At 48.8% G+C, this 12,996-nt stretch overlaps 5 protein-coding genes across 5 annotated transcripts; 3 read left to right on the top strand and 2 right to left on the bottom strand.

The window, feature by feature from the left end:
* Positions 1–164: 164 nt before the first annotated feature.
* On the top strand, positions 165–1,540 carry FIESC28_07049 (uncharacterized protein; the record flags this gene model as incomplete). The annotated part of the gene is made up of 3 exons (XM_031161191.1): positions 165–359; positions 416–554; positions 612–1,540. 3 exons carry the CDS (start codon positions 165–167, stop codon positions 1,538–1,540), a joined length of 1,263 nt encoding a protein of 420 aa, XP_031014737.1.
* Positions 1,541–1,873: 333 nt separating this feature from the next.
* FIESC28_07048 (uncharacterized protein) lies at positions 1,874–5,231 on the bottom strand (the record flags this gene model as incomplete). Its single annotated transcript, XM_031161190.1, has 4 exons — positions 1,874–3,316; positions 3,365–3,597; positions 3,644–4,887; positions 4,939–5,231. The coding sequence occupies 4 exons, from the start codon at positions 5,229–5,231 to the stop codon at positions 1,874–1,876; spliced, it is 3,213 nt and encodes a 1,070-aa protein (XP_031014736.1).
* A 3,371-nt stretch (positions 5,232–8,602) lies between these two features.
* On the bottom strand, positions 8,603–9,106 carry FIESC28_07047 (uncharacterized protein; the record flags this gene model as incomplete). The annotated part of the gene is made up of 1 exon (XM_031161189.1): positions 8,603–9,106. The coding sequence occupies one exon, from the start codon at positions 9,104–9,106 to the stop codon at positions 8,603–8,605; it is 504 nt and encodes a 167-aa protein (XP_031014735.1).
* A 239-nt stretch (positions 9,107–9,345) lies between these two features.
* On the top strand, positions 9,346–10,293 carry FIESC28_07046 (uncharacterized protein; the record flags this gene model as incomplete). The annotated part of the gene is made up of 2 exons (XM_031161188.1): positions 9,346–9,481; positions 9,536–10,293. The coding sequence occupies 2 exons, from the start codon at positions 9,346–9,348 to the stop codon at positions 10,291–10,293; spliced, it is 894 nt and encodes a 297-aa protein (XP_031014734.1).
* Positions 10,294–10,824: 531 nt separating this feature from the next.
* On the top strand, positions 10,825–11,674 carry FIESC28_07045 (uncharacterized protein; the record flags this gene model as incomplete). The annotated part of the gene is made up of 2 exons (XM_031161187.1): positions 10,825–10,951; positions 11,010–11,674. 2 exons carry the CDS (start codon positions 10,825–10,827, stop codon positions 11,672–11,674), a joined length of 792 nt encoding a protein of 263 aa, XP_031014733.1.
* Between the last annotated feature and the right edge of the window lie 1,322 nt (positions 11,675–12,996).

The following is a 12,996-nucleotide window of genomic DNA, read 5'->3' as shown; positions in this document are numbered from 1 at the left end:
TGAGTTTAGCAGTGCTCCACCACCTGGACACGCCTTGCCGAGGTCGCGCTATCTATTCAATTCAACCTTCAAATAATACATCTTGTACCCTACTAGACGAATATCTTAATTAGATCCTACCGATAATTTTGTTTGTGCCATTCAGCTGCATTCCTACTTTCGTCATGTCCTCCTTTCCCTTCACCATTCAAGAACACACAATCGAGGCTTCACATATACGCGAATACGCCCGCGCAACATCACACTCTCAAGATGAGAAGCTCTACCTTCACATAAAGCAATATACACCCAAGGACAACACCAATCCTCGAAAAGGCGATGTAACCATCATAGGCGGACATGCCAATGGCTTTCCCAAGGTAGACTGTTCAGAATATCCATCCATAAGAAATACGTGTTAACTTTCTGCTTCTAGGAACTCTATGAACCTCTATGGGAAGAGTTCTACCATGAATCCAAGCGGCGAAACATCCGCATTCGAGATATTTGGATAGCTGATACAGCATGGCAAGGCCAAAGTGGTCTCATCAACCAAGATGCCCTTGGTAATGATCGTAAGACTCACTCTCCTTCTCACTCAAATCTACACATGCTAACTATCATTCATTTAGCAAGCTGGCTAGACTATGCCCGCGATATCCTTCACATGATAAACACATTCCGTCCACCACCACCGATAATGGCAATGGGTCACTCGTTTGGTGCAAACGCTCTCACAAACGTCGCGCTCCTTCACCCTCGCGTCTTCACATCTCTTGTACTTCTCGACCCAGTCATCTCTCATTTTGCTTCTACGCCTGGCGCCTCAAGCGCAGGCCCTGCGGCAGCAAGTATGTACCGTCGCGAAGTCTGGCCTTCTCGCGCCGAAGCGGCAGCATCTTTCGGTCGCAGCGCCTTCTACAAGGCTTGGGATCCCCGCGTGCTACAGCGTTGGATAGAGTACGGTATCAGTAATGTGCCAGGCGAAGAAAGTGTAACCTTAACCACGACGAAGCATCAGGAGATTTTCACTTTCTTGCGCCCCAGCTGGCAAGCCTACGACGCCCAAGGCAAAGACGTCGTCCATCCCGAACATGCGCCTGATCTCGATACAAGTCTCAATCGGCGCTGGTCAACGTATCCCGTCTACCGTCCCGAGGGTCCCAACACTGTCGCTCGCCTCCCTAATGTTCGACCCAGTGTTCTATATGTCTTTGGTGGAAAGAGTAACGTTTCTCCGCCAGAACTGCAGGATGAAAAGATGGCTCTTACAGGAACTGGGGTCGGTGGTAGCGGTGGTGAGGCACAGGGTCGTGTCAAGAAAGTCGTCGGCGAGAACAATGGCCACTTAGTCCCTATGGAAGATCCTCGCATGTGTGCCACCGCTGCAGCTGATTGGATCAAGCTTGAGCTTGAGCGTTGGTGGGCAGATGAGCGTCAGTTTGAGGAATGGGCGGCCAAGTCCAAGGAGGATAAGACGACCGTCTCAGACGATTTTCAAAAGCACATAGGCAAGCCTGCACCCCGCCCCAACAAGGGCGCCGCAAAGGCCAAAATATAGACACACGGGCGCAATAGCTTGGAAAGCACTTCTTAAATGCAATTGCAATACTACCTCGGTTGTTAATCAATCTATCGCTGCATACTCCTGATTTTGGGTACGAAATGAAAGACTAGAAACTACTTTCGCTATCTTTCCCAGCCTAAACAAAAGAAGGCATAGGCAAACCAAACCAAAAAAGACAGTCAAAGGCTGGTAAAGGATACCACGCTGCTGCATCCAAACTCAAATCCTAACACGGAATCCGACCTTCCCAGAGTACGCCGACTCTTTGCTTCTGTGGGTGGTGTGGGTGACTGAAGAATAGCTCCAGCATTGATATCGCAACCCACTTCAGATATAGTACATCGAATTGACCAAGTTAGTGTGGACCTGCTTTGAACCGCTTGCACTTCCTCCTGGCCCAGCAGTGATGACACTTTCGTCGTCACTGATCTCAAAGAACTCGGGTCGGTAAAACCTCGCTCGAGTACACACAATGTCTGAATAGTAAGCTGGGGGACAGATGCTTACAGCCTTGGTGGCTCGGCCAAACAAGTAGCAGAGCTCATGGGTATATCTCTCGAGTTCGTTGGCTGCCTCGGCTGCGTACTTCGCTCGGAAGACCTCATCTAACAATACAGTGTAGTGCGCAGGGCGAGCTGTGCCCTTGATGCTGGAGTGAGCAGTGAGATAGAAGTCCCAGTATCGAGCTTGCGTGACACCTCGATCCACAACGGTGCCATTTTCGATGTTGTTCTTAGATGTCATGCTCTCGGCAGAAGTGGGATAAAAGCGAGTATGATGCCGCTTGACTGATACAATCAGAGTGATTCTGGGCCCTTTGTTCTTTGCGTACTTGGCATTACAGGCGATGCGAATGCGTGGTAACTCTTTCTGTAGAACTTGAGCAAATTGCCCCTCCGACACGCCGTCACGGAATATAACTATATTCTCGGGCAGCTGTTGGCGGTTGTTCTTTTGCCAAAGATCGAGGCGAGACATGAAAGCTTCAGTCAAAGTCTCGTCTAACATCTCCTGCTTGGACGACTGCTCCCAAGAATAGGCTGGCCATTGCCCCATATCCCGGTCAATGGTGGCTACCAGCCCGACCAAACTAGGAGCAGCATTGCTCTTGTCTGAAGACATATTGGTTGGGTGAGTGACATCGTAACCTACAACCATTGTTTTGCCCTCTTTGATAAGCCCAAACTCATTATGAAGCTTGTGGTTCACGCCACCTGCCTTCAAGTTCCATTTGAGAGCGGCATTAGCGAAATATGCCAGCGGGTTTTTTCCTGTTCCAAACTTGTCGCTTTGAACACAGCAAGTGTGGATGCCATAGGTGCAGTCGCCCAGTGCCTTGATCCTGCCATAGTATTGTGACTCTGTAGTGCCAAGAATCACGAGTACAAACTCGATGTTTGCTCGCTGAGCCCATCTGAAGAAATTCTCCATGTCTCCTTGAAGAAATTCATTCTGGTTAATGATTTCTTTAGGAGGCCTTTGAGGCTCGCTGTTGATTGCAATATTCATCTGTCTCATGGCCTGAGCAAAGTCTTTCACGGTGCTGATCTGAGTAGGCCCGTTTCTGCCTGGGTTGACATTGACATAGGTCCACTGTGAAATGAGCTTGCCGGGTCTGTACACCTTTATGGCTTTCATGTTCCAGGAGCCTTCTCTTGGGTGAACCTGGATAGGCTGCTTTCTGGAGTCAAAGTAGGAGACACCTGGGGAGGCGAGAACGCGTCCCTGGACAGTGAGCAACTGTTTGCCAACTTGAATACCGAAATCGCCCTAGACCAGTCAGCCTCTTTTCCAGAAAGCGCGCATGACTATACATACCAGTTTTTCGTCATCGAGGCCCAAAGCCGCCCGCGCATCAGTGACAATAGACAGGGCATTGGCGTATGTGGATCGGCAAGCAAAGTTGACCATCGCGGTCGATTCGCGGCCTGTCAGCTTTGCCTTGATTGACTGCCCTGGGATGATTTGTACAAATTCTGCCGGAGTGAAATTTGGGTTTGCGGCAGTGCCAAGGTTGAGAAGAGGATAGTCCTGTAAGGTTGCACTGTATTCTGTGAAATTGTTAGGATCGTCTCAGAGTAGGGGATAAGAACGTACTCTTTTTGTAGTATTGTTCGACGGTGATATATTTACCACTTCCACTGCCATCCGATTCAAAGAACTGTGCGTTTCGTGGCCCGGGATAATCGAACCCTCCCGTAAACTTAGGAGGATGGTCCTTCCCACGACAAGCTCGTTCAATCTCAGGTGCATAAGCCAGACCATAGATTGCTTTGGGTCGATGGATTACTTTCCCGTTAGAAAGTTTCATCTGTGTCAACACACGGGTCTTAGGAAGGAACTTGTTGATCAACCTGCATCTCTGCTTGCTTGCTGGCTGAATTCCCAGCTCCCTAAAGATCGTATCGCATTTGCCGTCGATTTTGAAGATACCATGAGTGACGTTTGTGTTCAGCAGAACTCGGCCAGTGCCTAAGCGTACGGACTGGAAGAATCCACGGGCAATCTGTAGGGGTCTCCCGTAGGTTCGCAAATCCTCGACGATACCACCATCTTTGAAAGAAAAGAAGCGGGATCTTCCTACAGCGCTGGTATTGTTGTTCGACCTCGGACCAAACCCGAATATGACGTTCAGGGCATCAACAACGTCAGGGAATTTGGGGAATGCCAGGGCTTTGGCCGCATCGTCACCGTCGATAGATTTATTTGGAGTGTCATTCGAGGCACCAGTGGTCGAGTTGGTGTACTTGAGCATCTCGCTAACTTGGATTTCGGCAGGACCATGCAAAGTCACTTCAAAAACTTCGGTTTTGTCAAGCTTCGTTGCGGATGGGAGGTTCACTTGGATCGAGTTGCCAAGTCCGAGATCAAGCTTGCGCAAAGAAATGAGCTGCGACGCGAATTCAGTCGCAAGGACCAATGTCTGGTCATTCTTGGTGAGCTCTTTCAAAGTTGCCTCGATAACCAGATAGAGCCGGCGGCCCTTGACCTCGCGGGGTGCGGTGTTCTTGGGCTTCCCGTGTCCCTTTCCCTTAGGCTGGGCGACGGGCTCGTCGGCCTTTTCTTCTGGTTCGGTCACAACCTGCTTGATGGACATGGTGTATTTGTAGATGACAGGGATTTTGACGGTGACTTCGTAATAGTTCGCCCACAAAGTGACGGGGCGGCCTTTGTTTCCGAATGCAGGTCGAGGAGGAAACTTGCCCAAGTTCTGCTTTTCTTCCACTCCCAACTTGGACATCTTTGACGTAATTTGGGCAACGGAATTGTTCTGGTTTCTCACCACCTCGTTCTCGAGCTTGGTGATGGTAGCGTCTGGTTGAGGTACACCAGATGGAACCCTGGAAGAGCAAGTGTAAGCAGACAATAATACCTACTTGGTCGAAACTTACGTGAAAACAGGCGGCTCGTTTGAGGGTGCTCCTCCACCACGACCTCCTCTGAAGCCTCCCCTTCCGCGATCATAACCACCGCGGCCACCTCTAGGGCCACTGAAGCTGCCACGGAAGTCACCACGGCCTCCATCGCCGCGTCCTCTGCCGCCGCGAAAGCCGCCATCGCCTCTTCCCCCTCGGCCATCATTATAACCGCCGCCACGCCCACCTCCTCGGCCATCTTGATAACCGCCGCCGCGTCCTCCACGGCCACGGCCTCCACGTCCGCCTCGGTCACCTCTGTCCGCCATGGTAAGAGAGTGTCTGGGTGCTTTTGGTGTGTATGTAGAATGAGATCAAGATGCAAGGATGTGTATTCTGAAGTCCAAGAAAGATTGTTAATAAAAGATAGTTTCTGCTCTTAATGGATGTGTGTTAGAGTAATCTTGATGGGAGAGAGAGGGGATTTGAAGAGGGGAATTTGGATGCCTTTATGTAAAAGCAGTTGTAGGAGAAGGTGCTCGCTCATTCACAGTGCCGTACGTTAAGCAGGGTAGGAACGGTGAATCAGCAACAGCAACCAAAGAGCTGTGTTTGCGTTTGCGGTCACAAAGGCGGAAGGGAGTTCCTGCCTGGCTCTGAAAGTGACTGATCAGTGGAATCCAAGAAAGGAGCCAGTCTGTCACTGTTTCCAATCGACAAAGAAGCAAGCCTCAGCTTGCAGTGGTGAAATGATGGGAAGGTGGAGCGAAGGAACTAAGTGAAGTCGGTAGCTGGGATCAGGCCGGGAGGACTATCTCGGCCGCTAGTCAAGCTCCGTCTCTCTTGGTGGAGCAAAGCCAAGCGAAGACGACAGCCCGTCACCTATAGTACTTAGCTTAGGTACTAACCTTAGGTATCCGTACAGGTGCTTTAATTGATAACGCGCGGGGCAACAGTTGCTGGTTGACAATGAGGGGTCCAATTGATAAGTACTTAGGTACTAGGAAAGGCAAGTTGTAGGTACGGGCAAGTTTTTTCTTTTCTTTTCTTTTTCTGAGAGCCTTTATTGAATGAACAAAGAGAATTAGGCTGGCTATTCCCCTCCCTCTCTCTTTTCTTTCTTTCCACATTCTTTTCTCTTCTACGCGCCCGACTACCTAGGTACCAAGGTAGGTTCTGTTGTGTAACCCTCAGCATGGTCGGCCTCCCAAGCTAGGTAGCTTCATCCTATCATGATTGTCTTGCCTTACGTCAAGTTGCTGGTGAGTTGACATGACGTCTTCAGCTGGCCATATTGAGGGCCGACTTACAATACCTACCTAAGGTAGTTTTGTTTTTGGGCCAACAAGGTTTTTTGTCCCTTTAAGAATGCACCTTGCCTGAGTGTGTTCAGCGCTATTGCCTTTGGCAAATATAAGGCTCTGCAGTAGTCTATGTCTTGCAGTACACCCAGAGTAGAGTTAGGTACTGCGTTTCTTATTATGATGACACGTGCTTAGGTTATGTCCATCGTCCATGGTATCATTGTACTTAGCAACCGATACCTAGAAAGCATCCTTGCTTGCTTCCAGGCTGGTTGCTTGCTTCTTCTTCAGCCACAACGCCAACGCCCAGCATTGGCTGGGCTGTGATGAACATACTGTAGAAAGGCGGTATGTAGTCTATAGCATATCGACCTAGTAGGTACTAAGGTAACTTAACTGCCTTATGACGAAAGTACGTACTTGTTTCGAATAGACGAATGGACAGTCTGATTCAACAATGGATCCTGAAGGAAACGGGCTGGGCAATCAGCCGTCGCGGTCAAGTGCAGACCTCTCAGATACCATTACAATCACTGTTGGACAAGATTGCGCCAACAGTCCCGTGCCTTCCCGATAAGTTGACAAAAGATGATAGGGCTCATGTCTGTCTGGTCCGTACTGAATCTTGGTACACCTGCAATCAGCTCTTCATCCACTTGATTTCTCACATGCGAGACCAGCCCTGCGGGTTCGGATAACCAAACATCTAGCCAACACATGGATTGTTTGAGCTTGAGCAGCTGCAGCCGTAACTCGTCGCAAATGTACTGGAGCCTCGCACAAGGGGATAAGTTCCCTTCAATTCGCCCCACTGCCTGGTGTTTGTCCCGTGTCTGAATCTCCCCATGCTATTCAGCTCAGTCACTTACATGGACCTTTTCTTTGTGTAACCTGAACCGATATCATGAAACCCAGAACCGAGATGAGGCTCTAAATCCCTCTTGCTTGGGAAACTGAAATCGAAAGGTTTCGTAGAGGTGTAGCATCTCCAGTAGAAGACTCTGTGCTGGCTAACCCGTGTCGATGCTGTACTATCGTCGTGCCTCAAGCGATGCTCGGTCCCTTGCATGGTTTGAACAAAACGATACAAAAGGCTGTATTAAATGAGCTTGACCACATCTCAATGGCTCTGGAAGTTTTTGAGTCCTTCGCTTGTTGGTGAATCACAAGCAGCGTTCAAAAAGATATTCCGTCACCCTTATGCCAAACGCAAGTATTTCAAAGCAGATGGACCATCAGGAGATTAGCCCTGTTAACTACACCAAACTACAATCGTATGACGCGGCTCACGGAAGCGCAGACAATCAGAAGACAGCATACCAAGCAACCCTAGATTGGGCGGCACGATAACGAACATAGACCCTTCAGCGGTAACACTATCATGTGTACTGGTCAGAGGGGGTTTTACATCTGCCCTTGCAGATGTACACATTGCCCAAAGAGAGGAATTGTACCTCATAGACTTATCACGCAAGGTCACGTCTACAGGATCGAAATCGACACAATTGCCTGGGACATCTGCGACTGGTGGATTGTGAATGGCCCCCCTGAACAAGTTCTCAACCGGTACCTCAAGCCCAGCTGTCAATACTTCACATGGCACACACTTATGGTTCCCTCATCGCTTTGTCCTGAGTGTCAAGCCACTTGCACAGAGAAGAAAGAAGTTAAGGACGAAAACAGCAGCAGTGATAAGAAAGCGTCGCGGAAGACCAAAGGCAAAACACCAAAGCAGTGATGGATTATATTCACACATGATCTGTCAGTTCTCTTAAGTAATGGCGTATTTCGGGCTTTGAGATCCAATAGAGCATCACTGGTGACTGAGGCCATGAGTCAGGGGCAAGTTCTGATTATGTATGTTCAAGCCATTGTGTACCTTTCCTCTTTGTACTTGGTGAACGTTCCAAGACAGAGAGCTAGAGCAAGATCACATTTGTAATATTTGTCAAGAAGAAGGCTGCGAAGAATTAGACCTGGGTGGTGGTTATAAGTGTAAAGCTGTCAATGGATTAGCACATAGCCAAGGCTATACGAGAAGGATATAGATATACTACATTTAACATGCCACACTTTGTATGTGGTGTATCCGGGGAGCAGAGTCCTATATGTTATGATGCATCTTACAACTCTTTGTCAGACATGAGCCTGCTATATACCAAAGTTACGACCTCAGGTCCAAAGGTAGCCCACTGTCTTTGTTTCAGCTCTCTTGTGAGTCTCTCTGCATTCTCGAAGTGTAACATTTTCACTGCTGTAGTCATGTAATCCACGATTTAGCACAGCATTTCCTCACTTATTTCACCACTACCAACTCCATTGTTCTTCCGATACAGACATGCCATTTTAAATGGCCTACCGACACAGCTGACCCTTCGAGTCATATGCAGCCAACCTTAATCCTTATCATGTCCTGCAGTTGCTACTTTTAGTATGTCATCTTCCAATCCCGACACATGATGGATCTCAATCCCAGCATCCTCTAGCGTCTTGCGACCCGTGTTCTCTCCCACAAAAGTCTCGGGTTCTTGAACGCCGACATAAACTTGGGTGATCCATGACTTTTGGCGTAACACTCTCTCGACGCAAGGTAGCTTGCCGCTCAGCCGCTTAAAGCATGGCTCTACGGTAGTGTAAAGAGCATGAGGGGTGTTGAATACATCTGAGAGGTTCTCTTCAGTGGTTCCATGCTGTTCAGCAAGTTTCATCAGACATGTCTCTTCCGCATGCGTATTTCCAGGAAGTTCCAGAGTGTATCCTTCGGCAATAATGGTGTTGTCGTTAAGGCGCACAATCAAGGCACCCACGCGAAAGTTGGTGGGTTTAGGGGGAGAATTATGTGCCAAGCTCAATGCCCGCTGCATAGCAGCTTTGTGGTTTCCAGGCTCTAATGTAGTCATTTTGATGTTGAAAATGCGATGTGTGTTGTATAATTGAATCCAGATGTGGGATCTTCCGGGATGCTCCATCTCCAGTCGGTGGGGATAAGCTCCGATGACCGAAAGCACTTAAACATCGGCTCCACAATATAATATCAGCGCGTTGCAACGCGTCTCCCACGCCAGCAACGAGCTTGAGCTACCACCAGCGTGCATCTCTACTGATACATCACCAATCGAAAGTCAACAACAGAATCACAATGTCAGATCACGAAGATGTTTTGGAGAGCGAGCCTCCGACCATCGATCCCTACGAGGTCCTGAGCCTTGAGAGAACAGCGACAGGCGATCAGATCAAGCAAGCATACCGAAAGGCTGCCCTCAAGAATCACCCAGGTTTGCCTGATCTGTGCTACAACACAGAAGTAGTCTGTTAATACTTTCTGGTAGACAAGGTACCTCAAGACCAAAAAGAGTCTGCGCATGAGAAGTTCCAAGCCATCGCTTTCGCATACGCCATTCTTTCAGACCCCGCCCGGCGCAAACGATACGACGAGACTGGTTCAACCTCCGAGTCGATCGTAGACTCTGAGGGTTTCAACTGGAGCGACTACTACCGAGAGCAATTCAAGGAATCTGTGTCTGGCGATGCCATCGAGAAGTTTGCCAAGAAATACAAGGGATCTGACGAGGAGAATGGAGATGTTCTAGATGCCTATGAAGACTGCGAGGGTGACATGGATGCGCTGTACGAGAGAGTTATTCTCAGCGACGTACTAGAGGACGACGACCGTTTCCGCGATATCATCAATAGGGCCATCAAGAGCAAGAAGGTGCCCAGCTTCCCAGCTTACACCAAAGAGACAAAGAAGAAGCGAGAAGGGCGATTGAAGAAGGCCCGAGAGGAAGCCACAGAAGCTGAAGACTATGCTAAGGAACTTGGTGTACACGATAAGCTATTTGGCGATAAGAAGGGCAAGAAGAAGGGCAAGGGCAAGGGAAGTTCAGAGGATGATCTGGCGGCGCTGATCCAAAAGAGACAACAGGACAGGTCCGAGAGTTTCTTGGATCACTTGACCGAAAAGTATGGGGCTAAGGAAAGTAAGGGAAAGAAGGGCAAAAAGCGACCGGTTGAGGATGAGCCATCTGAGGAGGCTTTCCAGGCAGCTGCCTCTCGTCTGAAGAGTTCGAAGAGGTCAAAACGCTAAGGGCTGTATGATGATTATTGGCACTCCCCTTGACATGGGATAGTTTGATGGTGTTTGGGCGTTTGTTTCTCGCGATAATACCTTTCATGTTCAATAGATAATCAACCAAGAAGCTTGAAATCTTGTTTAAATCTTGTGTTCAAGTTATAGCTGGTGATGGACGCTGACTAGGTTACCAACTTGCCCCATACATTCCAATAGACCAAACCGGGAGGCGTCAAACTCCCGTGATGAATAGACCAGAAGGTAATTGCCATACCCGAAAGCGAGAAACCATGGATTCAACGCACATGACAACTTCAAATGTTAAATGCTGTTTTACTTGTAATTGACATCGTGATCGTGTCCGTCCTACCCTAAACATACTACTTTGGTGGGGCATGTCTGGGTCACCGTGAATAGGTATCGTCAGGTCTCACTCCAGTTGACTTCCTTCCTTACATGTCGGTTCATGCGAAAAGCACATCAGATCATCGATGATGCTAGGGATGATAGACTTGTCACCTGAAGATACACTGCTATCATGATGCCATGAGCGAACCAGACAAGCCCCCAATCTACCCTCGATACTGCTTTCATCTTGCACCCACCGTGAACCAATGGTGCCCATTCCGCGTGACCGATGTTCACGGTCTTGATCAACACTCAGGTTTTGAAGGTGAACAATACACTACAGTACGATGATGGATTGAACAATGATGGCTGACAGTCTCAAGGTGAAAACTTCTACTTCTATGAAAACCTACCAATCAAGTGGGTGCGCATAGTTGGGTTGGTCGTCGCCATTGACGAATTCACGGGTAGACGCGTCTATACCATAGATGATAGTAGCGGCGCATGCATCGAGTGCACTGTTACGATACCCATCTTTTCAGGGGAATACGATAATGCGACTGCAACAGGAGATGCTGCCTCGAAGAAAGCGGACGCGAACCCGCCACTACCTGCTAATCCCTTTCCGACTATCGACGTTGGATGCGTTGTAGACGTCAAGGGGGGCCTTTCCAATTTCAGAGACGAGCGGCAGCTCAACATCGAAAAGATGACTGTCCTACGGAGCACCCAGCAAGAGGTTGCACTCTGGGAAAAGAGGATTAGATTCCAGTCCGAGGTTCTCGCCAAACCGTGGGTCCTACGAAAAAGTGAAATTCGCAGATGTCGCCATGAAGCTGAGCGAAGCGAAGAAGCAGCGGAGAAGAAACGAAAACGGATGAAAGCGATGGCCGGATCTGGCTCTACGAAACAGGCATCGAGGTCGGCAGAGCAGAATGAGCAGAGTAACGAGAGGGTTAAGCGGGAGCCGAGCAAGGAAACACGTCTGGATCTTCGGCAAATTATCGAGAGGGGCGGAAGAGGCAAATACAATGCGCTGGGATTGTGATGCAAACTATTGATCGGCTTGAGTTAGATAGGAGCTACTAGCGGGTGTTGATGGGCAGCTGAAGGGTCTGGGCTACCTAGACTAGAGTGCTAGGCTGTGCGCAATACAGCTATCACTGCCAAGTACTGATTGGCATGGCCAAGGATTTACGGATAGAAGCTGTCGTGTTCTGGAATGCGACTTCGCAATCAATCAGCGTGATCGTCCTCGTGTACTGAAAAGATGTCCATCACCTAGTCTGAGGGTCCATGGGACAGCCTGGAACGGCTTGGTCACTAGACCGGTCCTGTCCCAGTTTACAACAAAAAGAGTCTCTCTTTCTTTTTCTTTTTGTGACCTGGAGCCCGGTTTTGGGGCAGATGTTACCCTGAATCAAGTACAGGTTGTCTTAACGCCTTTTTACCGTATGGCATTCTGAGTCAAGTGACTGTCTCACATCAGAATCGAACTGCCTCTTTCATGAATGTTGATGTCGTTATCATCATGACCAAGTCATAGAAGAGGTTGGAATAAGAGACAACAAAGACAGTAAAGCAACGTAGCAAAGAAATGACTCGATACTCATCAGCCGTCTCCATCGTGAGGTCAATAGTGAGTTGTGCCAAGCATCGATATTTGGGACAAAGGCATTGCGTCGGGTGAGGGATGATAGTCAGTATCCATGCGAAACAATAACAGCCTCCAGGCGAAAAGCCTCCGAACCATCAACGTTGAAGGCTGAGACTTGATTCGGGAACGAACGCCAAGGACGTTAATGAAGGAGTCAAGAGGCGTAGACTAAACTTAGGACCTAGACTACCTTACCTATCCTCCAAGTCGAAAGCTGAAAACTATAAGCAAATTTGCAGAGTATTAGGCATCTAGCTAGTCTACCTAGGAGTTAGTTCATCGCTACAAGATGTGGCAAGCGAAGAAAACCCCCCTTGAATTTAATCAATCGCGAATCGATAGTTCCTGGAACTAATGCCAGCTTACCCAGAACGGCGCCCGCTAGGGAATAGTTTAGCGCTTGCTACTGCAGGCACACGCGGACGCCACAGACGAGCATCTAGGGGACTTCCCCTTTGAGACCTTCAGTCACATTCTCTTTACCAGGGGTCTGTAGGGTCTGTAGGGCCTGCAGCTGCAGGAACGTGAACATGCGCTCCTGGCACTTGATTCGACTTGGTAAAAAAGACCCTGCCTTTTCTGTTCACGATGCTCTTTCCTTTCCTTCAATGATACCCAAAGCAAAAGGAAAGGACCAAGCTGTATAGAACACATGTTCAAGCTGCCGTTGGTATATTGGACCCTGAGATAGAAGATAAAAATGGAATCATCTC

This window comes from Fusarium coffeatum (genome assembly GCF_003316985.1).
Source record: "Fusarium coffeatum strain FIESC_28 chromosome Unknown BRIP53273_contig_152, whole genome shotgun sequence".
Lineage (NCBI taxonomy): Eukaryota > Fungi > Ascomycota > Sordariomycetes > Hypocreales > Nectriaceae > Fusarium > Fusarium coffeatum.
Note: the sequence above shows the minus strand (reverse complement) of the source record. Positions and strands in the feature narration are given on the sequence as shown.